The 27,936-nt window shown below is 51.1% G+C and overlaps 1 protein-coding gene and 1 long non-coding RNA gene across 2 annotated transcripts in view; one reads left to right on the top strand and one right to left on the bottom strand.

The window, feature by feature from the left end:
* Positions 1-13,875: 13,875 nt before the first annotated feature.
* On the bottom strand, positions 13,876-14,901 carry LOC134476548 (uncharacterized). Its single transcript, XR_010048324.1, has 2 exons — positions 14,700-14,901; positions 13,876-14,420 (listed from the first exon to the last, which is right to left on the bottom strand). It is a non-coding gene; the product is annotated as an uncharacterized LOC134476548 (long non-coding RNA).
* Positions 14,902-15,219: 318 nt separating this feature from the next.
* Positions 15,220-27,936, top strand: part of Kpnb1 (karyopherin subunit beta 1) — a 28,718-nt gene continuing 16,001 nt past the window's right edge. Inside the window, exons 1-9 of the mRNA XM_003467064.5 lie at positions 15,220-15,405; positions 15,504-15,562; positions 17,489-17,671; positions 22,722-22,922; positions 23,831-23,983; positions 25,487-25,546; positions 26,112-26,201; positions 26,658-26,768; positions 27,668-27,769. Of these exons, the coding sequence (XP_003467112.2) occupies positions 15,366-15,405; positions 15,504-15,562; positions 17,489-17,671; positions 22,722-22,922; positions 23,831-23,983; positions 25,487-25,546; positions 26,112-26,201; positions 26,658-26,768; positions 27,668-27,769 (999 nt within the window). The 5' untranslated portion in view covers positions 15,220-15,365. The remainder of the gene's footprint in view (positions 15,406-15,503; positions 15,563-17,488; positions 17,672-22,721; positions 22,923-23,830; positions 23,984-25,486; positions 25,547-26,111; positions 26,202-26,657; positions 26,769-27,667; positions 27,770-27,936) is intronic.

The following is a 27,936-nucleotide window of genomic DNA, read 5'->3' as shown; positions in this document are numbered from 1 at the left end:
GCATTGTGTCTCAGGAGAAAGTCACTGAGACACCCTGCATTGCCCACGTGGGGCTCAGGCTTGTGATCTTACTGTCCCAGCCTCCTGGGATTTCATGCCTGGCCCTGTGTCAAATTTTTAAAATAAATTCTCCAAATAACTCGCAATCATAGGTAATACACCCATTCTATTTTTTTTTAAATCTTTTTCCTTTTTTTAATCGGTAGTGGGTATCGAACTCACAACTGCCTGCTTTTAAGGCAGGCACTTATGCCGCTGAGCTAAATCCCCAGCCCCAATATACCCATTCTAGATGAGACAGCAAGTTCAGAAATATTTTACAGCAAATAACTTTCGGAAGCAGTGTTCAGCCCGGGCCTCCCAGCCTTGTTAATGACCACCACGTCCACTCGGGGAGGGTCAGGCAAACCCAGGCAGGCAAAAAGAGCTGTGATTTTGCCATTTCCTTCACACTAGATCTTGCTATGCAGTGCAGGCTGGCTTTGAGCCCACATTGTTGCCCAGGGTGGTCTCAAACTCTGAACAATCTTCCTGCCTTGTTCCCCAAGTACTGGGGTGACAGGCGTGTGCCACCATGTCTGACTCCTCCCTAACACTTTTTGGTTAAGAATTTTTAGTGGAAATGCAGCGGGTTCAGAAGAAAGGCACACGTGCTGTCGCTCCCTAGGACTTCTACCGTGATTCATGAGAAGCAGCAAAGCCTTTTGGGTAAGCAGAGAGCCGATTCTGAGTTTCCAGAAAAATGAGTTTCAGAAGCAAAAGACCATTGACATTAGAAAAAAAAAAAAAAATCTCCACTTCGTGTGTACTTGGTGTGATACAGATTTAAATTGATTCTTGGAGCTTTATAGTTCCCAAAGTTCTTTGGGAATGTCCCAAAGACATTCTCAAAGAATGTCTTCATTTTATTGAGAGTGGGCATAGTAACATGACCCCTGGAATCCCAGCACTTTGGAGGCAGGGCAGGAGGATCGCCACCACTTTGAGGCCAGGCTCCTGGGAGGGAGAGCATGGGGGTGGTGACAGTGCAGATGGGCCCAAGCTACCTGGGCCATTGCTGCTGTTTTGCTGGGCTCCTCTCCAGGCTGTGGAAGCCGTGTCGCTCGCACTGGGGTGGCATTAATTGTGGAGAAGGAACGGGATTTACTGTTGCAATTTGCACTGTCTCCGGAGGATGGCAGCAGAGACAGCCTGGAGGGAGTGACCGAGCACTGCTGGGATGGCCTGGGTAGGCCAGCTCAGGCCACTGGGACGCTGCCCCCACCTCACACAACTTTAACCTCTCATCGATTTGACACTGCACAGTGATGGAGGTCTTTTATTGAGCCTGGTATCATGCCACACGTCCCTGTAATAGCGCTTGGAGGCTGAGGCAGGAGGATGACAAATTTAGCTTCCAGCCAGGCTACATAATGCGTTCAGAGTCAGCCCTGCACTGGCCAGCCTTCGGGAAGTGGCGAGACCTTTTCTCAAAACAAAACTTACTAGGGCACTGGGTACCTTCCAGTGTTTTCACTAATCTCCACGTTCTGCTCCTTCTCAATGTCTGTGCTTCTAAAGAAGTTGAAGAGAGCCAGGCGTGGTGCCGAACGCCTGTAATTCTAGCTTTTGTGAGGCTGAGGCAGGAGGATCATTTGCAAGTTTGAGACCATCCTGGGCTACAAAGTGAGCTCAAGGTCAGCCTGAACTGCATAGAGAGACCCTGTCTCAAAAAAAAAGAAGACAAAAAGTTGAAGAAGAAAAATCTGTAGACTGAATGGCTCATAGATCAGTGAGCCAAGTCTCGGACAGAAATACAGAATACAAAATACTGGTGGGGACATGGAGAGAGGCTTGCTTTTTGTTTTTTGTTTGGAGGCAGGATTTCACTGTGTAGCCCAGGCTGGCCTCAAACTTTCAGTGACCCTCCTGCCTCAGCCTCCTGAGGGATTATGGCATGGGCCACCATGCCCACACACGTCTCTGCTGACTGGACAGCCCAACAGTACATGACTTTTTGGTTTTGGTCCAGGAGTCAAGCACCCCTGGCCACCACTCTGAGGCTGCCACCCGCCCCAGGGAGGTTCTGTCTGTGCATCCCACACAACAGCTGCTGGCGCTGTGCTCAGTCCCCGCACATGGCTGAGGCCACTGCGTTAGAACGTGTGAAGGAGACCGTACCTGTCACCCGCAAACCAGGGCACCCTGTCCCTCTCCAGCACCTACAGGTTGGTTTCTGTGTGTGGTGGGAAACTGCTGCCACGCTTTGTCGGCTTCAGTGGTTGGCACTGGAGATTGGGCCCAGGCCCTCCCCACTGAGCTGCGTCTCCAGCCCTCTTCCTGGTTTATTTTGAGCCAGGGTCTCATTAAATTGCTAACACACCTAGGCTGGCCTCAAACTCACAGAAGTCCTCCTGCCTCAGCCTTTCCAGTGCTCAGATGACAGAAAGGCCACCACGCCTGGCCCCCTGTGGTTTTCCTCTTCAGCCTCGATGTAAAGAATGGCTCTTCAGGGGCTGGGGATTTAGCTCAGCAGCATAAGCACCTGCCTTGCAAGCAGGCGAGCCCCGGTACCGTTAAAAATAAAAAAGACAAAAAAAAAAAAAAGAATGGCTCTTCCTCCGAGACCATGGCGTCACTAACCCTTCCTGGTTTCAGACCTTCCGAGGGCACAGAGCTGTGGCTGGGGGTGCTCTGGATGGGAAGCGAGGGCCACTGTGCACAAGGCGGTGCAGAGAGGGGCCCTGAGCCACTGCTAGCAAGCGCTTACCGGACAAAGGACAGGGTTGCTGCTGCCCCCAGGGTGAGGCTGATGCTGACCTCACATTAGGATTTGGAGAAGATGGTCCACGAAGTAGGGTGTCGGTGCACCCCAGAAACCCGCCTGGAGGGGCCCAGGTCAAGGATCCGGGGACATCAAGGGTACAGCTGACCCATCGCAGCCTTAGGGCTCAGGATACTCCTGTGCCACTAGGGCCACCACCCAGGATGCCTCAGGTTCTCCCATGGGGTCCCCAGGTCCAACACCCCACATGGTATGCGAAGCTCCGCAGAAGCCCAGTCCAGTGGCCTCCCACGACCTCTCCTGTGGCCACTCTCAGGCCCTTCTGGAGCCCAGGCCCCAGGGGCCCACCCCTCCCCTGGCAGGTCTCATTTTCCTTCCTCCTCACACACCCCCGGTATCTTCTTTTTTCAGACAGGGTCTCGCTATGTAGCCCAGGCTGGCCTCCAGTTTGCTGCAGTCCTCCTGCCTCAGCCTCCTGAGTGCCGAGATAGTGCCACCACCACCACACCTGGCTTCCCCCAGTGTCTTTTCCATCCTTGGTCCAATCTGAGTTGCTGTGGGTTCTCGTGGCCCAGGCACTGACCCTCTCAGGCTTCCCCGCCTCCCCTGTGTGATGGGAATTTTCTCCCAGGATTTTTTTTTGTCTTTTTCCTTTTTATCGGTACCGGGGATCGAACTCACAACTGCCTGCTTGCAAGGCAGGCGCTTATGCTGCTGAGCTAAATCCCCAGCCCCTTCTCCCAGGATTTTTAATGTTGGTCCTAGGTGTCTTTACAGCACAAAGAAAACTGTACTCTATGTTTACAAACAAAATAAAACTTTTAATCTATTTTTCCTCTCCAGTCCTGGGATCAGCGAATCCTCCACCGAGCCACCCTCCCAACCCTTGCATTTTTTTTTTATGTGAGCCAGGGTCTCACTAAATTGCTAGGCTGAATCTTGCAATCCTCCTGCCTCGGCTTCCTGAATAGCTGGGAGGACAGAGTCCCTGCTGCATGAAGTTGTGCCAGGCTCTGACAGGTTCCCCCAGAGCCTGCCAAACACGTGCCTGGGGCCCCACCACCTCCCCATTTTCCCCTCTCTCTCTCCTCCTCTGCTTCCCCCTCCCATGGCGGGGGCGGGCTGCTCTTTCCAGCCGGGCTTCCAGAGACAAACCAGCTGCAATGGAGGGCATTCACCCGAGGCCAACGTGCCAGGCTCAGGTCCTGGGTCGCAGTGTCCCATCTGCTGGCGCCTTGGAAAGGCGACCAGGAGAGCGCCCCCTGGCAGATGTCCTGCTCTGCCAAAAAGCCCTATGACCTGCGCGTGCACTGAAGTCCAAAGAACCTGACATGGGAATTCTCTGGGGAGCTTTAAGTGTCCCTGTCGCCTGGATGTGGTGGTGCACACCTAAAATACAAGGCAGGAGGACTGCGAGTTTGACCCCAGCTAGGTTGCATAACGAGGCAGTCTCAACAAAATACACACCAAACCAGAAACGCCCCTGTCACCTGTGGCTCCTCTTGCCCACGCCCTGCAGACTGCTGGATACAGTGCCTGAGCCATGAGCATGGGAGCAGCACAGCCTTTCTCCTGTCTCTGAGGGATGGGACACGAGCTCATCACCCACCGCTGTGCCCGGCGTGCACCTCGGTCCCTGAGGATGGAGCCTCAGGGTGGCGCAGCTCCAGAGCAGACTCGGGTGCCTCTGCACCCATCTGGCATGGACTATACCGCAGGCAGAGAGAGGGTTAAGTTGGTCCTTCCAGAGCTAAGGATCGAACCCAGGGCCTCGCCCATGGGGGAGAGTAGCTTCCTGCTGAGCCGATCCCAGCCATGGTTAGGTAAGTTTCACTCCAATGTGTCCATTTATTATCTTTAAAAAAAGAGTCTGGTGGAGAGTGGTGGTGCACACATGTAATCCCAGCATTTGGGAGGCTGAGGCAGGAGAATCTCTGAGGTCTAGGTCAGCTTGTGCTACAAGGTAAATTCAAGGCCAACCTGAACTGCATAGGGAAACCTTGTCTCAAAAAGACAACAAAACAAAAACCCAAAATAAAGTAAATAAATTTTTAAAAATGAAAACTAAGGGGGGGCTGGGGATTTAGCTCAGTGGCATAAGTGCCTGCCTTGCAAGCAGGCAGTCGTGAGTTTGATCCCCAGTACCGATAAAAAGGAAAAAGGCAAAAAAAAAAAAAAAAAAAGAAAAAGAAAAGAAAACTAAGGTCTGGCTATGCTGCCTCAGCTAAACTTAGACTTACGGGTTCAAGTGATCCTCCTGCCTCAGCCTCCCCATGAACTGCTGCTATAGGCATGCGGTCATTCACCATGAATGCCTTATACTGAAATTTCAGTTAAACATGAAGTGGGTTTATTTAGTGCATTAATTTACTGAGTTTCATTCATTCAACTCCTATTTAACCACAGGAAAGCCGGGATAGTTGGAACACAGAGGTGGCCAGCCAGTAGGAATGCAGTCATTTGGGCTGGGGTGGGGGCACGCCTGCTGGGGCTGATGGAAACCAGCTCATTCTCTTTACCCAGTTATGTCTCTGACAGCTGAGCAGGTCAGTCTGCCTGCTGTGTTACGCTGTTTCTTTTTCAGATTTTTTTTTCCCCCCAGTAGTGGGGATCTAACCCAGGGCCTCCCAGACCCTAGGAAGTGCTCTACCACTGAGCTACAGCCCAGCCCTGAGTCTCTTTTTGATATCCTGGAGTCAATCATAAATAAAAATAGTGCCAGGCATAGTGGTGCATGCCTGGAATCCCAGCACTTTGGAGGCTGAGGCAGGAAAATCATTTGCAAGTTCGAGACCAGCCTGGGCTACAAGTGAGGCCAAGGCCAGCCTGAACTACATAGTGAGGTTCTATCTAAAAATTAAAAGACAAAAAATAAAAATCTTTCCATGGGGATGTAGCTCAGGGTTAGTACATATGCTTTGCATGTATGAGGCCCATGGTTCAATCCCTGGCATCTCCACTTTAGGAGTCTTGAGGGCATTTTTGCCTGGCATGGTGGTGGCACTTGGGAAGCTGAGGCACTTGGGAAGCTGAGGCAGGAGTATCAAGGCCAGCCTGGGCTACCCACTGAAACTTTCTTTTTTTTTTTTTTTGTCTTTTTCGTTTTTATCGGTACCAGGGATGGAACTCACTATTGCCTGCTTGCAAGGCAGGCGCTTATGTCGCTGAGCTAAATCCCCAGCCCCCCCACTGAAACTTTCAACAAACAAACAAACAAACACATACTTTTTATGCCTATTTTTCAGCTTGACATGGGATTGAAGGGTAGGTAATTCCTTAACTTCCCAACCTCTGGCTGAAGATAATAATGTACTTTTAAAATGTTTCAGCAAGGTCCGGTGGCAAAAACCTGTAATTCTAGCACTCTGGGAGACTGAGGTAGAAGGATTCCAAGTTCAAGCCCAGGCTTGGAAATTTAGTGAGACCTGTCTCAAAACAAAAATCCGGGCTGGGGATTTAGCTCAGCAGCATAAGCGCCTGCCTTGCAAGCAGGCAGTCGTGAGTTCAATCCCTGGTACCGATAAAAAGGAAAAAGACAAAACAAAAAAACAAAAATCCGTTATATGAGCTTGTTATGGCGGGGTCCAAAATAATCCCCCAAAGCCTCACGTGTTGGAGTGTTGGAAGGTGAATGGATGAGGGGAGGCTGCAGGTGAGGGAGGGAGGCATGTGGTGACAGGAGATGGGTGACTGGACCACGCACTGCGGAGGTGTTACCTTGTCCTTGAATTCTCTGTCTCTGCTTTCTGGCTGCCAGGCTCCGACACTTTTTCTCTACTGTGTCCCTCTGCCGCGTTGGGTCGGCCCCAGAGGCAGCCAAGCATGGATTGGAATTGTGAGTGAAATACACATCACCTCCTTTAAACCCTGGTTGTCAGGTATCGTCAGTGCCAAGCAAGTGGTGCACAAGTGGAGGAAGTTTGGAAAGGGCTGGAGGTGCCATCTAGAGAAGCCCTGGCACGCTGTAAACTGAGCCCAATGAGAGATCCTGGCTGCATCTCGGAAAACCAAAATGCTGGTAGCAGTGCAGACAGCAAAGGTCACGCTCCGGAAGTTTCAAACAGAAACCAGGACTGTAGTGGAAGCTGGGCTGGAGCCATGTGCGTTACAGTGCGGGAAGGAACTACCTACACTTCCCCCAGCCCTAAGACTTTGTGGGAGGTTGCACTTAAAGATGCCGACCTCATCTAGTGGAGAAAATTTCCAGGCTGCCCAACATCCAGGCTGCGGCATAAACAATGCTGCTGGCTGCATTTACCCACATCTATAATGAGAAGGGGAGCAAAGGCCAAGTTGATCAGGAGGGTGAGCTGGGATCGTAGTGAGTCTGAGGCTAGCCTGGGTTACATAAATGAGTTCAAGGCCAGCCTGAATTGCATGGTGACAGCTCGTCTTTAAAAAAAAGGGGGGGGGGGAGCTGGGGATTTAGCTCACCGGCATAAGTGCCTGTCTTGCAAGCAGGCAGTCGTGAGTTCGATCCCCGGTACAGAAAAAAAGAAAAAAAAAAGGGGGGGGGGGCTGGGGATTTAGTTCAGCGGTATAAGCGCCTGCCTGGCAAGCAGGTAGTCTTGAGTTCGATCCCCGGTACCGATAAAAAGGAAAAAGACCAAAAAAAAAATGTGAAGGTAGTGGATGAAAATTTGCAGTTTAGCCAGAAAGGAGCTGGCTGTGAAATCTGGGACGTGGAGGGTGCAGCACCAGAAGCTTTACCTTACCAAGTAGTTTGTATCACATTAATAGGAAAGGTGGCCTGGAGGCACCAGCAGTACCCCACCCATCACAAGTTGCAAAAAACCTAAACCTTGCTTTGAGGAGAGAACACCAGGGAGCCTCCCTCACGCAGGCCGGGACCCCCTGCGAAAGTGCTCCCTGGAGTTCAGCCATTTGGGCAATTGGAAACTGCTGCAGCCATGGCCCAAGGGGACCCAGCTACTGCTTTTACTGGCAGTAGATCCTGGCACCATCCCCATCATGCTGATTTTCAGGCGTGCAGAATGCAAGAGGTGTGAAGTTTCCTAGGCTTCCACCCAGGAAAAAAGGCCTGCAAGGCCGGGCAGTCCACCTGCGATAGAAACTCAGGAAGCTGTGAAGCCAAGAGTGCAGTGAAGAGCAGTAGTTGAGAGAATCCGGGCAGGCAGCTAGCAGAGGCAGCCCAGGAGAGGCCAGGAGGGCAGCAACCTCCAGGCCGCAGGGTGGGGCTGTCCAGTTCTTCTGGAACACACTTCAACAATTAGCCAGTGGTGCTGGGCAGGAAGCTACAGGATTTACTCTTTGCTGTGCTGGGTTTTGTTTTGAGGGTTTCACGATGCAGTCCAGGCTGGCCTCAAACTCACTATGTAGCCCATGCTGGGCTCAAACTCACATTGATCCTCCTGCCTCAGCCTCCTGAGTGCTGAGATCACAGGTGTGTGCCACCACACCGGGCCATTTTGTTTTGCTTTGGCCTGATTCTATTCTTATTTCTCCCTTTTGGAATGGAAATCATGACTGTGTGCCATTAAGTATTTATCTGATTTTTACAGGAGCACACAGCTGTGTACCCTTGAGTCTCAGAAGAGACTGAACGTTTTTCAGGAGTGCTGGAACTACTGACTTTGGCAACTCTTAGAGATGGACTATATGTCTTTTTGCATAATGAGATTGACCTGAAACTTTTAGGGGCCAGGGACAGAATTTTTTTTTTCTTTTTGAGACAGGGTTTCACTATGCAGTTCTTGAGCTCCCTTTGTAGCCCAGGTTGGCCTTGGACTTGCAGTGATCCTCCTGCCTCAGTCTCCCAAATGCTTGAATGAAGACATTCACCACTACATCCAGTTCCTGTTCTGTTTTAGAACTAAGATGTCCCCCAAAGATTTAGCTCAGTGGCATAAGCGCCTGCCTTGCAAGCAGGCAGTCTTGAGTTTGATCCCTGGTACTGATAAAAACAAAAAAGACCAAAAAAAAAAAAAAAAAAAAAAAAAAAAAAAAAAAAAAGATGTCCCCCAAAGTCTTACATATTTGAGAAAATGACTGGAATAAGAGGACACTGAACATGAGTGGGGGGCCAGGTCGGGCCTGAGGCGGGGCCCTGGTGTCACCCGGAAGGGGATATTCGCCTCGCCTTTCTGCTTCCTGGCAGCCAGCCAGCCACAGCTGGGAACTGTGGCCAATCCAAGCTGCTCTTCTGTTCAGCTGCAGGTCTGGAGTGGACTAACATACCTCTCTACCTGATGGGCTTTTGTTTTCTTTTTTCCTAGTCATACTGGGGATTGAATCCTGAGTCTCGGCACCATTTTTTTTTTTTTTTAATGTGGGCTTTTTTGAGACAGGGTCTCACTATGTAACCCCAACTGGCCTAAGACCTTCCTGCCTCAGTCTCCTGAGTGCTGGGATTACAGGTGTGTGCTTCCACACCTGGCTCTGAACGCTTTTTTCGAATTCTTTTTCCAGGTAAGCAATCTCCACACCTGAAAGCATCTCCTGTTTGCATTTTTGGTGTTGAGGCTGGCCCATCTGAATGTGGTCTCATCGCTGAGCTACAGCTGCAGCCCTTTCAGTGTGAGCCAATTGAGCCAAGCTTTTCAGGCTGGCTTTGAACCTGTGCTCCAAGGCTGACGATTTGGCTCAGCGGTACAAGCGTCTGCCTGACAAGTGCGAGGCTGAGTTTGATCCTCCAGTTTTAGGTGCCAGTGCAGTTTTTGTGGACTCCAGGCAATCCCAAGACCATATGCCACTTTGCTTTTTCCTTCCTTTTTTTCTTGTACGAAGACTCAAACTCAGGACCTCATGCTTGCCTGGTACGTGCTGTGCCAGGAGATGTACCCCGGTTCCTTGCTCTTTCAAGTACTGGGAATTGAACCCAGGAGTCCTGAGCTACATCTCTATCCTTCTAGTCCTTTCTGCAGTCTTGCTAAGTTGCCCATAGTGATCTCAAGCTTGCAGTCCTCCTGATTTGGCCTCCCAGGTAGTTAGAATGAAAGGCATTCACCAGGTCCTACACATGGAACTCTATCACTTTTATTTTGAAACAGGATCTAAGTGGCCCAGGTTGGGCTCAGACTTGCGGTCCTCCTGCCTCAGCCTCCTAGTGTGGTGGGACTTTATCTGACCACCACCACTCCTGGTTTGTGCTTAGTGATTCATGAACATTTTCTGTGATTAGAGGCTGTGACAGCACTGTATGTATGCTGGACACCAGGGCCTCTCCCCAAGCCGAGACACACCCGATCCCAGCTATAATGGGGTGTGTGTGTGTGTTTTCAGTCCTGAGGTACAAAACCAGGGCCTCACACGTTAGGCAAGTGCATTCCCGTTGAATGCACCCTCATTCACCTCCCTGCACAATTTTTTTTTTTTTGTATTTTTACCGATACCAGGGATTGAACTGACAACCACAGGCTTGCAAGGCAGGTGCTTATGCCACTGAGCTAAATCCCCAGCCCCACCTGCACAATTTTTAATGGCTATAGAAATAGGGCAGTGGGGCTGGGGATTTAGTTCAGTGGTATAAGCGCCTGCCTGGCAAGCACAGGTCATGAGTTTGATCCCCAGTACAAAAAAAAAAAAAAATTGATATCCAGAAAGAGGCAGTAATGTGGCTCAGTGCAAAGGCCTTGGGTTCAATTCCCAGCACCTCAAAACAAAGTTAGGCCTTCATGAGTCTTCTTCTATTTTTTTGAGACAAAGTCTCACTATGCAGTTCAGGCTGGCCTCCAACTTGCAAAGATCCTTCACCTAGACTTCCAAGTGTTGGGTTGGTGCGTTTTTTGAGGCTGAGTCTTGCTATGCAGCTTAGGCTGGTCTCAAACTCACTGCAAACCTCCTGCCTCAGCCTCCCTAGTGCTGGGACTACAGGTATACACCACCACATTAGGCTGCATGATTCTTAAGAAATAGATGTGTATCAACTTATTATTATTTTTGTTTTTGGAGAAAAGGTCTCAATATGTAGCCCAGGCTGGCCTTGTTCGTGGAGATCCTCCTGCCTCAGCCTCCCAAGTGCCGGGATGACAGGCATACAACATCATGCCCTGTTGTATTAGAAATGCCCTGTGGGGTGCTGAGCCACCCAAAAATCAATGGAGTTGAAGGAAAACATTCACCTGACTCTCCAGGGCAGAGAGGAAAAGGTGGGTATTCTAGGCAGGGGGCAGGGCCAGGGTGGACAGACAGTGCTAGCCTGCCTGTCACAGAGCTGCAGTTGACCTCGGAGGCACAGGTCGTACTGTGTGTTCAGCTCTGTTGTGTGCTCGCTGTGTCTCCCAGGGACTGACTGTGAGGGCAGAAGACACACAGGACCTGCCTTCAGGGGGAGGCGCACGTGCACCTGTCCGCAGGTCACTGTGGCCACCCTAAGGCTCAGGGAAGTGGGAGGAAGGACACATGGCTGGCCAGGTGACCACCTGTGGGCGAGCAGGGAATGCCAAGGTCCTGGGGTGACAGGGAACAGAAAGAAGGCTGGAGTGTCCAGGGCAAAGGCAGAGGTGGCAACAGAGAAGGATTTTTGTTTTGCTTTGTTTCTCTTGAGACTGGATCTGTGTAGTTGGGGTGGGGGGTCCGAGTTGCAGTGATGCTCCAGCCTCAACCTCCAGCACCCAAGGAAAATGCTCTACCATTGAGGGGCATCCCAGCTCCACTAGACAACTGCAACAAAGACCCAGGGAGAAAGGCAGGTTAGTCAAGCCGTGAGTCAGACAGGAAGTGACAGTGTCAACAGACTCCAGCAGCAAGGTGACAAATCCCAGGAGTTAAGGAAGTGATAAAGAGCCAGCCAGGTGGCCACATCAAGGCGCCGAACTGCAGACAGAGAGAGTTGAAACTCAAATGGCTCTTCCAGTCCAGAGTCACACAGCAGGCATGGTGGTGGGGTCGGACCAGTCTACAGTCCCAGCACACTGGAGGCTGAGGCAGGAGGATCCAAAGTTCAAGCCCCACTGTGGTAACTTGGAGACTGTTCCTAAATAAGTAAGAGAGTGGGCGATGTAGCTCAGCGTGAAGCCCTGGGATCTGGGGCCAGAAGGGCAGCCAGCCTCCCTGCTTTGGTCTGGGGTCGCCTTCCCGAAGTTTTGCAGGAAGTGTCTAAGCAGCCATGCAGCTCGTCCTATTCCCAAGCAGGTAACTGGGTCTTGAGTCTCATTCCCCCCAGGCTTCCTCTGTGCCTCCTTTCCTGGTCCTCTAGCTTTGTGGGGGCTATCAGGGGCTGGGGCTGGGCTGGGGAGCCATGAGCTTCAGGATTGGGGGGCAGGGGTGCTGTGCTCTTTCCCTAAGGGGCTCCTGTTAAGGTGCAGAATTCCCAGCTCCCTTGGTTCTCCCAGCTCTCCACTCTCCGATGCAAAGGTCAGGCCACTTTCCCACAATCAAGCAGCAGAGGTGGCAGAGAAAGACTGAAATCCAGCCTTTTGCTTCAAAATCAGAATTTGAAGCAGGGTCTCATGATGCAGTCAGGCTGTCCTTGGCACTCCAGCAAGGCCCTGCCTCAGCCTCCTGAGCCCTGGGAGTTGTGCACCATAGTGCACAATTTCGAACTTGTTAGAGATGAGTTGATTGAACTCTAACCTCCCTAATAAGACAAGGACCCCAACTACTAGTTTAGCACAGCGTGCATCTTAAACAGGGCCCAGCAATGTGTGTTCCAAGCACCCCACATATTAATGTCAGATCTCCTGGAAGTCCCTAGGAAGGCACAGCTCTTGGGCCCACCAGGCCTTTCAGGACGGTAAATCCAGCCCACCCAGTCTGGGAGAGCTGGGCAGACTACTGCTGGGGTTGGTGCTCAGTGTGCCCAAGCTGTGCACCCTGCTGGAGGTCAGGGTCAGGGTCAGGTGGGAATGCTATGGGTAGGAGCTAAGCAGCTCCAGCAGTAAACCGCAGGTCACCTGAAAACACCTTTCATTCTGCGTGACCTTAAGGATCTGAGGGTTGAGGGTAACTTTGCTGCTTGACTTTAATCTTCCTGGCATCGTTTCAGCTACTTAGTTTTTTCTTTTTGAGAGTGTCTGGCTATGCAGTCCTGGCTGGCCTTGAACTATGTAGCCTGGAACGGCCTAAAACTCTCAGTCACTCTCTTGTGTCAGCCTCCAGAGCGCTAGAATTCCAGGGGGGTGCCACCATGTCCAGCTCAACCCATCTGGGCCTGGGATATAGCTCAATGGTACAGCACCTGCCAGGCAACTGCAAGGTACTGAGTTCAATTCCCAGTACCAAAACAAAATAAATAAAATACCATTCAAGCCTGTTTGTGGTCAATGTTGCTGTGGTACATGTCTGTCATCACAGCACTCTGGGGGCTGAGACAGGAGGGCTGCATGTTCAAGTCCAGGCTGGGGCTTGAGAGCCTGTCTCAAAATTTTAAAAGGGGAGGGATACAGCTGGGGGCAGTGCTGGTCTGGCGCGCCCGTGGAGCCCTGATTCTGAACCGCAGTGCCTGAGAACACAAAATCCGTTGTAGTCACCGGTGTGTGTGATCCCGACCAACGCCAAGGCAAGAAGAGGTGGCTAGGCAACAGGAGGCCAGCCTGGGGACGCGCTGTGGGTCAGGGTCAGCGGCAGCGTGTGCACATGCACTGCCCGCAGCTTGGAGCCTCAGGCTTGGCTCAGGGCGCCCCAGGGTGTCGGAAACTGCCAGGTCCCAAGGTGGTGTGAGGAGCGGAGCCCAGACCCGTTCCTTCCGCCACACACTGCAGTCTGCAGAGTTATCTAGCATCAAAGGGAGCCGGCCAAGCCCTCTTTCGCAATTCTGGAGTCTCCCGCCCTCAGCAAAGTCGGATTTCCTGCCCCGCCTCCCCAAGACCAGCCAGCGAGTTTCACCAGCTCAGCTGTAACAGTGAGGAGTTCCCAAACCAGCAGCATCTACCTAACCCTGGACCAGTCCGACAAATTCTTTACGTATCTAACTGCTTCAGGGCATTCAAGTAACCGCGGCTTTTACTGGGTATAGTGGTGTATAAGCTTAGCACTCAGGAGGCTGAGGCAGGAGGGTCGCTGACAAGTTTAAGGCCAACCTGGGCTACACAGTGAATTCAAGACCAGGCTGAACTAGTGAGGCCCTGGCTGTCTCAAAAAAATAAAAATAAAAAAAATCGTTCGTGAGTTGACCCAGAGCTCAGAACTAAAAAGGACCATAAACCATGACCCTTTTTGGCAGAACACATTTATTGTGGCTTAGGATCGTGCTTTTATTCCAGCACTCGGGAGGCTGAGGCAGAAGGATCGCTGCAAGTACGAGACCAGCCTGAGCTACAAAGTGAGCTCAAGGCCACCCTGAACGACACAGCGAGAGTCTGTCTCAAAAAGGCAAAATAAAATAAAAAATTGTGTCTTTATAGGAAAGCGGCGCGGGACAAGAGATGAATCATTTCTGTTCCATCAGGTCCCTGATGACAGGGGACGGTGGGTTTAAACCCGGTCCTATGCGGGACTCTACTGTGACAACGCGAGTCGCAGACCCTATGCTCGGGCCCAAGGCGACCGCGTGGGGCGATGCTGCGCGAGGGCCGAGGGCATCGGCAGCGCGGGAGCCCAGGCCGGACCGAGTCACTAACCGGCTGTGTGACCTTGGGCCAGCTGCATACCCTCTCTGGGCGTCCGCACCGCACGCTGGCGGTTGAATCACGTGGTCCTCAAGGTCCTTCCAGCCGACCGCCTGGTACCTAGCCGCCTTCGCCATTCAAGTCGCTTCCTGTGGGCGCGGCCCCAGTCTGTAACGGTCCCCTCCCCCGCGCAGGCCCGCGAAACCTCGCTTCGCACGGCCCCTCCAGTGACGCCGCCCCGACCGAAGCCCGAGCTCAGCTCCACCCTTTCCCGGGGGCGTCCCAGCGTGCCCCGCGCCAGGTTCCGAAAGCGGCCAGGCGCCTCCCGCCTTTGCGCGCCCCGACCCCGAACTCCTCTCAGTTCTCCCGGGCACCCTGACCTATCAACGTCCAAGACCCCAGCCAATCACGAGAGCTCGCAGCCTTACCTCCGGCCCACCCTCTTCCTCGCGCTCAGCCGGTCTGGGCGCAAAGCCCTTACTATACCTACCCAATCGCCGGGCGGCTCTCAGCTGCCCCACCCCAATGTCCCCCCCTCAGCCAATCCCTGCACCCCCATTCCTCGGCCCGCCTAGCCAACCCGGGACCTTGAAACCCACGGGCGAATGGGCGCAGGGCGGTCCTTCAACGCCGGCCGACTGGCCAATTGGGTATTCCGCGTGGCCATGGCGGCAGCCAATCGATGTGGAGCGCGGTGCCGCCGCGGAGAGGTCCGGCCCGAATATCCCTCCGCCTTCCTCCCGCCCTCTCTCCCCGCCTGCGAGCCGCCGCTCACTTACTGCCTCCCTTCTTTCTCCCTCCGCCGCTCAAGCACCAGTCGCGCTCCTAGCTGCCCCCGGGGTCCCTCCCCCGCCGCCAGAGGAGCAGCCGCCGCGCCACCAGCAGTAACTTAGGAGGGCGGAAGGCAGAGAAGAAGGGAGGAAGGGAGCCCGAGCGCCCGCCCGGAGGGAGCCGGTGAATGGGCTTGTGGTGACCCCCGCCCCCCACCCCACCCTCCCTTCCCACCCGACCCCCAACCCCCATCCCCAGTTGGAGCCGCCGCCCGAGAGAGGCCGGGCCGCCGTCTAGGGAGGAGTCGCGTCGCCACCTCCGCCATGGAGCTGATCACCATTCTCGAGAAGACCGTGTCTCCGGGTAGGACGCGGGGGTCGGGGGGTCGGGCCGAGGTGACCGCGGTGGGGGAGGGGGCCGTCCCCTGACCCCGCTCCCGGCCCACTTTCCTCCCCCTCCAGATCGGCTGGAGCTGGAAGCTGCGCAGAAGTTCCTGGAGCGCGCAGCCGTGGAGAACCTGGTGCGTGCGCCCCGCTGCGCCCCATCCCCTGCGTGCGGCCCTTCCCGCCCTCCCGGAGGCCCAGGCCTCGGAACCCACCCCGCCCCATCCCGTCCCCCTCCCCCCTGCCCGGTTCAACCTAACCCCGCCATCGGGAAGCCGGTGGGTGTGTCCCGCCCCGGGCTGCGCGGCTGGCCAATGGTGCGGCACGGCGGGGTGAGCGCCGCCCAATCGGCGCGCGGTCTGAGGGCGGCGGTGCGGCGGGAGGGAGGGAAGGGAAGTTAGGTTGCGCCGCGCTGCGTGTTCAGCAAGGGTGGGGGCGGGGGAGCCGGGCCTAGGGGCCATGTGGGAGCTCGGCCCGGCTACCCGCGCGGTTTGGCCGGGGTCGGCTTCTGCTTTCTGCCCAGGCGCCACTGCAGCTCTCTGCGCCAACTTCGCAGAGAGCTCTCTGGTTTTCTTGATCTGTGCTCATGGCACCCGATTGCCTCTGAACCCATTTCCACTGTTTGTCCCTCGTCCTTCCCGCTCATTCCTCTCTCTGGAGGAGAGAGATGTGTGCAGATTTGGACTTAGGCAGGGACCAGAACACTGAACATCTGCAACCAAACCGCACCCTGAAGCTCATCCTTAAGCTCAGGCCTACTTTACTGATGAAATCACAGAAGAAAGGCCCCCATTTTTCCTAGCTTCCAATGTACAAGGTCCATAAAAAAGTCCCCTAAAGATTGGACCTTAGGGAGCTTGGTGCCACCAGTCCCAGCCATGTCTGGTGTCCCTCTACTCTTGGGCGTGGGTGGGGCGCAGGAGGAGGGTGGAGGATGCTTGAGGTCTTTTTAAGGTAACAATTCTAAATAACATTGTAATCAAACGTGCCCTTTTGGGATATCGTGGCAAGAAAACAACGACAAGGTGTATCTTAGGAAGATTTGTGTGTATGTGTCTATGCTAGTTTTTTCTAACCTTTAATCCTTAACTTCGCTCAGAAAAGATTTTCCTACTAAGCCTGAAGACTGACCCTTCCATTTAGGGTACTTTTTTGCTTCTGGTTTTGTTAACTGGCAAGAAGTCTATTACGTTAGAATTTCTAACATTCTTTAGGGTTACATAATACAATTTGGGAATTACCTTAAGTGATTGTTGTGAGCTGTAAGAAAATACATTTTCTCCTGGTTACCCTAGTTTACTTTCCCGTTTGGGCAGGTCATTTTTGATGGGGAGAAGAACTGTACGTGCTCATGTTTTAACAGAAGGAGAAGCCTTTGAGACCTGTGTGTTAGAAACCTTGAGCACACTTTCAGGGATCCACCATTATTTAGTGGACAGCTCCAGAAATGGTATAGGAAGCTTTAGTGCATTAGCTGTTCACTGTTAAATGTAAAATCTTTTTTTTGGAACAACTTGCCTTACTGTATATTTTTCTTTTAGATTTTCTGTATTTGTAAATATCTCTTTTCCTGCATTAACTCTCTTGGGGTTTCTTTTTGGGGTTTGTTTGTTTGGGTTTTTTTGCTGCATAACCTTTTAAAGTGTGGAAAAAAGATTAAGATTTCTGAATCTGAGGCAAACCTGTGTTTCTTTTTTTGTGAAAGATTATCTGCTTGTTTCATGAGGTCAGAATCACCCTGCATATCATTCTTGAAATAACTTTTTTTAATTTAAAAATATTTTCGCTTTTCTTCCTGTTCGATTAATTCAACAAATACTGAGTGCCAGGCATTGTTTAAGTGCCTGGGACATTTCATTGCCCTTGAAGGAACCCTCTAGCTACTAAGGATGTCAAGCATGCTTTAATTCCAGGAACCTAATTTGAAGATTGAGGTACTAAGTAACCCTGATAGGCACAAGCTACCAAGGCCAGTCAAGTACATTCCTACAGTGTGTGTGCTATGTTCTGCAAACTTTCTCCCCCAGTAATTTCATGCTTTTAACGGAATCTTCTCTCTACAGCCCACTTTTCTTGTGGAACTGTCCAGAGTGCTGGCAAATCCAGGAAACAGTCAGGTTGCCAGAGTTGCTGCTGGTCTACAAATCAAGAACTCTTTGACGTCGAAAGATCCAGATATCAAGGCGCAGTATCAGCAGAGGTGGCTTGCTATCGATGCTAATGCACGGCGGGAGGTCAAGAACTATGTGAGTGACTTTCCCTCGTAGTCATGTTGCCTGGGAACAAGACATGGCTTTGCTAGTGTTTCTGTCATATTTGCCTGGGACAGAGCTTAGGAATGGTAGATTGCTAGGATCTAAGCTTCACATGAAGATAGAAATTATATTTGGTTTATATCTGTCTCCATTGAGCTTGTCCGTTGATGGACTGGAATTTTTTTTTTTTCAGATGACTAAGGCAGCTTGCATGGGTTTGAAGGGAAGCTTTAATTGGATACTTTGATGAGTTAGAATAGGGTGTCAATTGGTTCTGCATATTATCTTTCTGAGGCTGAGGGTTTTAGCTCAGAGTAGAGCATTTGCCTAGCATGGGCAAAATCCTGGGTTAGATCCCCAGCAGCTCAAAAAAGTGTGTGTGTGTGTGTGTGTGTGTGTGTGTGTGTTCATAAATTCACCAGAAACTCTGGTTTGGAGATCCAAAATGGGTGTCAAAGATGTTTTTTATGTTTTGTCTTTCTGAGGCAAGGTTTTACTATGCATTTCAGGCTGGCCTTAAACTCAAGGTGATCCTCCTGCCTTCCAAGTGTAGGCTGATGTCCCCCGGCCTAGGGAGATTTTTCAAGCTGTCCTCCCAAGGTGATCCTGTCACCATCAGCCAGCTCTTGTTTAACCCCTGCTACAGATAATTCTTCTTTCTTGGTGGGTTATGCATGGCACTGTGGAGACAGAAGGAACATTAAATGGTCTTGCTAACCCAAGGAAGTTGAGTAATAGATTTATGACATTAATGGTTTTTGCAACTACTTAACAAATTGTAAAAACGTATTCTTTAGAAGCTTTTTGTCCCCATGATGTCAGCTGAGTGAGGTGATGGACTTGGAGGGCTGTCCTCTGTTGCTGTGTGTTGTGGTTTCTGTGACTTGTTGGAGTAGAGATCTGTATTAAGCTCTTTTTTTTTTTTTTTTCCTTTTGTACTCGGAGTTGAACTCAGGACCTTGTGTTTGCCAGGCAAGTACTGCACCACTAAGCTGTATGCCCAGCCCCTGGATTAGAAATTTGTAATTGCAGCAAAAGAAAGGATTGAAGAGTAAATAAATCAATAGATAGGCAAGTTTGTTTTTTCCTCAGTGAGGGTCTTGAGTAGCCTTGTTACATGTATAAGGCCCAAAGAGAATTTCAGTTAAGGGGCTGGGGATTTAGCTCAGCGGCGTAAGCGCCCGCCTTGCAAGCAGGCAGTCGTGAGTTCGATCCCCGGTACCGATAAAAAGGAAAAAGACTAAAAAAAAAAAAAAAAAAGAATTTCAGTTAAAATCTGTGGTTGGCATTTTGACCTAGGTTTGTGGTATTTTGGTTTGTGTTATTTTGGGGTACTGCAGATGAAACTCATAAAATTGGCACTGAGCTACGTCCTCACCTCTTTTTTATTTTGAGACAGGGTCTCGTGTGTTGCTAAGTTGTGAATACTGGGTTCAAACTCAGGCTCCTCCTGCCTCAGCCTCCCAGATGGCTGGGTTCCAGGCCTGAGCCACCATTCTTTGGTCACCCTGGTATGTAAGGGGAAGCCAGGGGTGCATCCTCCACTTGCACTTGGTCAGTCATGGTTATTCGCATCACATTTGCTGTTTCCTGTGGATGTGGGTGGCAGGCAAATGAGTGCCCTTAGGCAGCTACTTCCCTTTCTGCTCTTCACCAGTCATGCCTGAAGGTACCTATGACAGGAAACTGACTTAGCGTGACCAGGTCTCAAAGTAAAAGAGCCGCCCACTTTTATTTTGGAATAGTTTTTGGAGCATAAAGCAGTTTCTATTGAATGTCTGTGATATCTTCTATCTTTTAATTTTTTTTTTTTTTTTTTTTTTGTCTTTTTCCTTTTTATTGGTACTGGGGATCAAACTCACAACTGCCTGCTTTCAAGGCAGGCGCTTATGCTACTGAGCTAAATCCCCAGCCCCTTAAAATTTTTTGATACAGGATTTCTTTTTATTTATTTATTTTTTGGTACTGGGGATTGAACTCATGACCTTGCATTTTGCCAGGCAGACCCTTGTGCTGCTAAACTAAATCCCCCGGCCTCCATTCTTTTTATTTTTTATTGTTTGGTCTTTTTGACACAATGTCTCTATGCAGTTCAGACTGGCCTTGAGTTTTTGTGACCCAGGCTGGTCTCAGAGCTGCCTTGGTCCCTCCTGCCTCAGCTTCCTGAATGCTGGGATGACAGGTGTGTGCCACCATGCCCAGCTTGATGTGGAATTTCACTATGTAGTGCAAGCTGGCTGTGAATTTGCTTGGTTAGCCCAAGCTGGCCTTGAACTCAGGATCTTTCTGCCTCAGCCTCCCGTGTGCTGGGATTAGAGGTCACCATGTCCAGCTGTGTGATCTTTTTTTGTTGGTGATATTTGGGATTGAACCCTGGGTCGCCACTCTAAGCCCTGGCCTTTTTAATTTTCTTTTTTCCCTTTGAGACAGGGGTCTCCCTGTATCGTCCATGCTGGCCTTGAACTCCTAGACTCAGGTCATGCACCTAGGCATGTGCCACCGCCTGGTTCATCCCTGGAATTGTTCATTGCGGGGAGGGAGGATACCTGGGATTGAGCCCAGGGCCTCCCCACTGAGCTCCATCTCCAGGCTTTTTTTTTTTTTGTACTAGGAATTGAACTCAGAACCTTGCACTTGCCAGGCAGGTGCTGTGTCATTAGCTGTATCGAGACAAGATCATGCTAAGTTGTCCAAGCAGGGTTTGACCTTGTGCTTCTCCTGCCTCAGCCTCTCAGAATGTGGCGATTGCAGGGGCCTCCTGGCTTCTCAATGGAACTCCTGATCCTTGTAATGTCCGTTCAGTTTCTCATATTCCTCTAGTTTCGTAGTGCTTAAGTAAGTAAGATAGGACATAGTTTTTTTTTTTTTTTTTTTTTTTTTTCTTTTTGTACTGGGGATCGAACTCATGACCTTGCACTTGCCAAGCAGGTGCTTATACCACTGAGCTGAATCCCCAGCCCAATAAGACATAATTTGAACTCACTTGTATTTTTTGACACTTTGCTTTTAACACCAAAATTTTTGAGAATTGTGTATTGGCAAGGTTGAGGCCTCTTGGCTTGAAAAATTAGAATGAGCCAGGCCGTGATGTGTGCCTGTAAGTTCCAGCTACTAGGGAAGCCGAGGCAGGGAGATCACTTGAGCCCAGGAGGTAGGGACCAGCCTGAACAGTGCTGCATGACCTTTTATGGTAGATCTGATAGCTAATGTTGTCTCTCAGTGCTTCTGGTCTAATGGGGTTTATTTGAAGTGAGGTCTCACTGGGTAGCTCAGGTTGGCCTCAGCTCATTGTGATCCTCCTGCCTCAGGCTCCCGAGTGCTGGGGTTAGAGGTGTGCACTTGGCTTCACCTGAAATAACATTAACTGAGAGCCTTCTGCAGCGCTTTTAAAGCAAAAGTGAACGGCACTCAGGATGCTACTCAGCGCCACTAGGAGACAGTGTAGGAGACACCCTGGAGGAAGGAGAGTGTGTGCTGGGAGGTCAAGAGGTGGGTGTTAAGTTATGGCTGGATGGGAGAAAGAGAGAGGTCTGAGGTGGTATCGCAGTCGGGTGACTGGATGATGGTAACATTCTGTGCATTTCAAAAAACTAACGAATAGGATTATAGGTGTCTGGACTACAAAGAAATGACAGTGCCTGAGCAGGTGCCACAGACAGGTGTGTACCGATCTGAACCTCACCCATGGTGTGCGTGTGTGAGAGCAGAGCAGCACATGGGAGCTGGCTGTGGTAGCACAGGCCTGGGGTCCCAGCACTGGAGGCTGAGGCAAGAGCTTTGTTATGAGTTCAAGGCCAGCCTGGGCTACAGAGCAAGACCTTCTTTCAAAACAGCAGCAACAAAAAACATCACATGGCCTCTCATATCTATGATTTTTGCCATTTAAAATTTTTAAAATTCATTTCCCCCATCCTCCCCAAAAAAGAAAAGAAACACTCCCAACTTGAGCTTGATTTAGACTTGAGCAGATAGCTGTTCAGCTGCCGGCATTTGGTCAGTTGTCCTCATCCCCCAGCTCTTCACCTTGTCTTGGACATAAAGTTTTTGTTAAGGTGCATCCTGGGTGGAGTCGTGGTTATGGGGCAGGTGGAGAGGGTGACGTTTCACCTGGGACGGAAAGCCCAGGGGTCCGCCGTCTGCTCATAACTGCAAAGCAGAGTGCCAAGCGTCCAGCCCAGTGGGCAGCCCCGGCTGGGTGTCTGGCGCTTCTGTGTCCCGTGTTCCTGCCAGGGACGGTGGAGTTTGAGAGCATGGTGGCTCTTGGTGAGTTCACTGACGGCATTAGCTGCTGGAGGTGATGGAGCTGGGTCGTGTGTGGCTTCCTCTGTCTGGACCGTTCTTTCCACTTACACAAGTGTCTGTGCTTCCCACTGCTGGAGAGACGGGCTGAGTCCCGAGGGTGGTGCCGGAGTGGGTACGTCCTTTGGTTCTCATTCTCGGGCACACAGAGCAAATCCTTGCAGGTTGGAAGCAGAGGGATGAGGGGCTTTAGGTTGGCAGCATTTGTAACTTTGTTTTTATGTTGAGATCTGTTGCCTGAGGGAGGCGTGTCTAAACAAGCCATGGTGGGTACGTGGTGATGACCCCGAAGGTTCTTTTCAGCTGCCAACAGGAGATCTCCTTTGAGTTAGGCAAACCTTGTGTGGATCAAACCCACCTGAGGCTTGACAGTTACCCTTACTCTTAAGTGGGGTGGGGCATCCTTCCAATGCACCCCAACCAGGCGCCTGCAAGCTGGATTTTGTGCGTTCCCCTTTCCAAGCCCACGTACCTCCCACCTGCTGGTTTTCCCTGCTTGTGTTGAATGCAGAATTGGGGTGTGTGTGTTAGGAATTCCCACTGGCAGCAGAGATGGTTGGTTTTACTTTCAGGTTCCAGGAGCTGTTGGTTGTACGGATGATGATAGTAGGCTGGCTTGGGTTTTTTGTTGTTTTGTTTTTCTTTACAGAATTTAGAGCCAGTGATATAAAGGGGGTTGTTTTAGGCAAACTATGCTCAATAATACTTAACATTGATATGCTTTATCCCTGCTTTTTTCCAGGTTTTGCAGACCTTGGGCACAGAGACGTACCGGCCCAGCTCTGCCTCACAGTGTGTGGCTGGTATCGCTTGTGCAGAGATCCCAGTAAACCAGTGGCCAGAACTCATTCCTCAGCTGGTGGCCAATGTCACAAACCCCAACAGCACAGAGCACATGAAAGAATCAACATTGGAAGCTATTGGTTACATTTGCCAAGACATAGTAAGTGCTGAGGAGGTGCATCTGACGTGTGTTTTCTGATTCCTCTAGTAATGTGTGTGGTGTTGATGGCAGTCAGGTCATGAAGAAAGCCAAGTTGCTTAATTTCTGGGGGATCAAACCTAGGGCCTTGCATCCCATGCAGGGGCTTTATCAGTGAGCTGTACCCAGGTGAAAATTTGGAAGCGAGGATGTGCTCACATGGAACACACCTGACCCCATTCTTTTTCTTGGGGTTCTCAGCGTCCCTTGTGTACTATGTGCTTGCTTCATTCACTTGGTTTTTTTTTTTTTTTTTTTTTCTTTTTCCTTTTTATTGGTACCAGGGATCGAACTTACGACTACCTGCTTGCAAGGCAGGCGCTTATGTCGCTGAGCTAAACCCCCAGCCCCGCTTCATTCACTTCGATATCAGCTCACCCTGCATTGGTTTCGTCACTGGAGCTACAGCACAGTGTCCTAGGTGCAGCCCCCCTGGGGCCATAGCTGTGATGGAGAGCCTGCTCTTGAGTTCTGTCTCAGCATGGACTTACGGAGCACAGACCCACAGCACCTGCCCTAGCCCTAGACATGCACAGTATTGTGCTTAGGTGCCAGTCCTTGGCCCTCAGCCAGTTTATTTGGTACAGATGGCCTGGCACAGAACTTCAGACTGCTCTACCCTTTGCACAAAAGGTGTGCAGGGTCCTTGTACAGAGAGGCCAGAGAAGGACTTGATGACTCGTGCCTGTCATGGTTGGGCCTGCCAGCCATGTGGGCACTGTATAGGTCCTTGGCACAGCCGGCCCCTCACGGGTATGTGAGGGCAAGAACACAAAGCCTTGACGCTCACAGTGAATTTTGCAGTTGCAGGACTGCTGATTAGTCATGAACGGATTATCATGTTCACTGCACTTTTTGGCTGGTTGCAGGACCCAGAGCAGCTGCAGGACAAATCCAATGAGATTCTGACTGCCATAATCCAGGGGATGAGGAAAGAAGAGCCGAGCAATAATGTGAAGCTAGCTGCTACTAATGCACTCCTGAACTCGCTGGAGTTCACCAAAGCCAACTTCGACAAAGAGGTTAGATTTCTCCCGTCACGCAGCCCCTGGTCAGAGGGCACAGAGTGAGAGTGCAGTGATGGTAGGGTTTGGAGATGTACAGAAGCATCCCCCTCTGCTCTGGATGTGGGGAGACGTGGCATGAAGTGGGTGTTAGTTTGCCCATCGTTGCCCCCCACTTTGTGACGGGGTCTCAGTAAGTCACGAAGTTGCTGTGTTGGGGTCAGGCTTGGAGTCTCGCCCCAGCCTCCTAGTGCACTGGGACTCGAGGCATGAGCTGCCCTGCCTGGCAGGGTTACTTACCCGTGTGCAGTGAGCTCAGATGCCTGCGGTGTAAACGGCACGGACTCAGCGGAGGCAAGGCACGTACCTGCAGTCCCAGCCACTTGGGAGGCTGAGGCCGCTTTGGAAGCTCCTAGGCAGCTTGGCGGGACCTGATCTCAAATTGGGTGTGGCTCTGATGGATGGTGTCTCTGCTGGCCGTTCCCAGTTCTACCGGCAAAACAGAACCATATTCTGGCACAGAGTTGAGTGGTTTTGCACTGCTGTGGCACTGATCTCCAGCACTGTGAACATCTCCCTGCTTTTTCTTCCCCAGCTGCAGACAGCCCTTCTGGACGCTGCCCCTGTGACTGACTGCGTTAGATGTCACGTATAGAGACCCACAAGCCTACCTTTCTGTGACTGCATAGGTCGCTTAGCATAATGTCCTCAGGGTGGGCCCAGGGTGCTGGATGTGCCACGATCTGTTTTTGAGGCCACGTAGCATTTGTTATGTGTATGCACCATGTTTGTGTGCCGCATCATCTGTGTGCTCCCATTTTTTGGCTATTGGCAATAAGGCTGTTATGAACACGGGGGCACAGATGCCTCTTCAGGTCCTAACGTCACTTCCTGTGGAAGGACAGTGTCCCCAGAAGTGCGGCAGCCAGATCAGAGCCTGCGAGTATTTCAGTGTTCTGTTTGTTGGCACTTCGGCTGGGCTTCACGCTGCTTCTCGGCCTTTAAAGAGGTGATCTGGGAAGGCAGAGCGAAGTACAAGTCTGCTTGCCTGATTTGGAAACAGGAATTTCCTTTTGAACTTCAGAAGATTAGGGAGGACAGCAAATCAAGTCCATTACTCAGCACATTCGGTACAGATTTTCCGTCTTCCACAAAACAGATTTGGTCTCTGAAGTAAAGCAGATGTTTTGAATTCTCATAGTTTTATTAAATATAAGAAAAACAGCTTTTCCTAGATGTAGGTTTTTGTTGTTCTTTTAACTGTTTTTACCTGCCCTTTACGGCCTACATTCTCCTGTTGGCCTCCTCCTGAACCCCGGTAGCGGAGCTGCACTGGGGATTAAGAGCTTAGGGGCTGCCTGCCCAGCTGGCTCTGCAGCAACACCTTGGGGAGAGCCACCGTGCCGGCCGTGCTACACAGGCACAGAGGAGGGACCAGTTTCCTTGTGCAGAGAATCCGGAGGTCTTCAAGGGTATAGCTTGTGCTCGCCTAATTGTCCCTTGTCTTCATTTCTCCTGCAGTCTGAAAGGCACTTTATTATGCAGGTGGTCTGCGAAGCCACCCAGTGTCCAGATACAAGGGTAAGTGTGAGAGCGCGTGGGAAATGTCTGTCTTGCATTTCCCTGGCAGAGGCAGGCTCTGTCATGCAGTCTGAAATGAGGGGAAATCAGTGGGTTAAAGAAACAGGTTTGACAGATTGTCAGCAATTTTTCTTTGATGCATTAGAGAAGATAGAACGGCACTCTCTCAAGAACAGTGCAAATTGCTGTCCTCTGCAAAGGTTTTTCAGGAGGCTGAGGCAGGAGGAACACAAGTTCAAGGCTGGCTGGGATACAGAGCTCAAAAGTGGGGGTGGGGTGGGTCGAGGCATGTGTTTCAGGGGTCATTCAGGTGATCATTCTCAACTGTAACCTTTGACACCGCTGAAAGTATCAATCTAACTAGGGTTAGTGGGTTTAGTCCTGTGGGCTTCCCGGCTCCTTTGAAGGAAAGAACAAATGACATGTAGGAAGACACCGTGGAAATTACGGGGTGAGATTGGCCAGAGAGAAAAATAGCCTGAACCGTGTCTACCGTGAGAGGTGGCTTGGAGTCTACCTGAGGTTGCACTGCTGTCTCAGTGAGCTGTTAATCTCTGCTTAAAAGGTACGAGTGGCTGCTTTACAGAATCTGGTCAAGATAATGTCCCTGTATTACCAGTACATGGAGACCTACATGGGCCCGGCCCTGTTTGCAGTGAGTACCTTACACAATTTATGTTTGTAGCTAATTGCACAGCTGTGTTATCATCCTGTGACTTTGTACTGACTATGAAATGAAAGCTGGGTGCCATGGCTCTCACCTGGAACCCCAGCACTTGGGAGGCTGAGACAAGAGAATTGCTGTGCGTTCAGGGTCAGCCTAGGCTACAGAGTGAGCTCAGGGCCAGCCTGAACCTTGCAGGGAGGCTCTGTCTCAGAACATCAACAACAACAACAGTGAAGTTTCCCTGAGTGTTGAGTGCTGTGGGGTGCCAGAACCAACTTTCTGTCTTGTGTGCTGAAAGGAGTGGGTTTTGAAAATACATGCCTTTTCAGAACTGGTTTTTGCATACTGTGGTTTGGACACTGAATGGAGTATCTGGTTAAGAAGGGGTCTAACGTGAGTCTGTGCTTACTTGGGGCCTGGGGTCTTGTATTTTTTTCTCTGAAGATCACAATCGAAGCAATGAAAAGCGATATAGATGAGGTGGCCCTACAAGGAATAGAATTCTGGTCCAATGTCTGTGACGAGGAGATGGACTTAGCCATCGAGGCTTCCGAGGTGAGTGCAGGAGAGGGTAGGGAGAGCTGTCCTTTGCCTGGTCATTTGGAAGGCTTATTAGTTGGGGCTGAGGGTCATCTGCTGGTAGAGATTCTAGCTTTCTATTAGCTAAAGCTGTTACATTGGAGACAGCTTGGTACAGAGGGAGCCGTTGTTTGCACTGATTTCAGGCATCATTTATCATCCTTGCTGATGCTTGGTCCAGGGGACACCAGGGGGCAGCAGGCAGGCGGTTTGTCCAGGGGACACCTAATGCTGCTGATTTGCTTTCCAGGTCCTAATGCGAGCATCGGATGTATAATTGATAGTTTACTAGTGTTGGGGAAGGGTCTGGTATAGGGAAGAGTTACTTTGTACTTGAAAGTAAGCTTTGTGTGCCACCTTGTCTGTTCCTGCACATTGAAAAGTACAACCTTATTTTTGGCACTCTTACGTAAACTTCGTACATCTCTTGATTTCAAAGAACACTAGATGTCAAATTGTTAATATGCATTGAGCTGGTGAGAAAAGAAACAGAATTATTAAGGTTGCCTTGGTCTTTTAAGGAAGATTATATTATGGTCTGAGAAAATTTCATTGAAGGAGACCAAAAAACAAGGCCCTTATTTGTAAGCTAAGCATGGTGCTGCACGCCTGTAATTTCAGCTACTGGAAGGGCTGAGGCTGGGAGGGCTGCAGGTGGGAGGCTGGCCTCAGCAGCTCCGGTGGCCCCTGCCTGGTGCTCCGAGGTGGAGCCCTTGCCTAACAGGTACAGGGCCAGCGCTGGAGCTCCAGGCCCAGCAGGGAGAGAACACAGCGAGCACCAGCTTTTGCCCTGTGTGTGTTACAGATCCAGGGCAGCTCTGGCTGCACCCCTGAGTTTGCTTCTGTCTGACTGACACCTGCTTTCTCCTTCTCAGGCAGCAGATCAAGGACGGCCCCCTGAGCACACCAGCAAGTTCTATGCCAAGGGAGCGCTGCAGTACCTGGTTCCCATCCTCACACAGACGCTAACGAAGCAGGTGAGGCCACTGCCCCACCTACGCAGGCCAGGGAGCCTCAGGGTGGGTCAGTGGGCTGCGGACTGGTTTCCCTGGAGGACTCTGGCAGCCCATCCCATCCTGTTGCTCCTCCGTGGCAGACGACTTAGGAGTGTTAGGGCCAGGCCTGCAGTTTCCTAGACTCTGGG

Source organism: Cavia porcellus, unplaced genomic scaffold, assembly GCF_034190915.1.
Source record: "Cavia porcellus strain 051 isolate PalLab524CR breed Dunkin Hartley unplaced genomic scaffold, mCavPor4.1 scaffold_6, whole genome shotgun sequence".
NCBI classification, from domain to species: Eukaryota; Metazoa; Chordata; class Mammalia; order Rodentia; family Caviidae; genus Cavia; species Cavia porcellus.
This window is presented reverse-complemented; position numbering and strand designations above follow the sequence as displayed.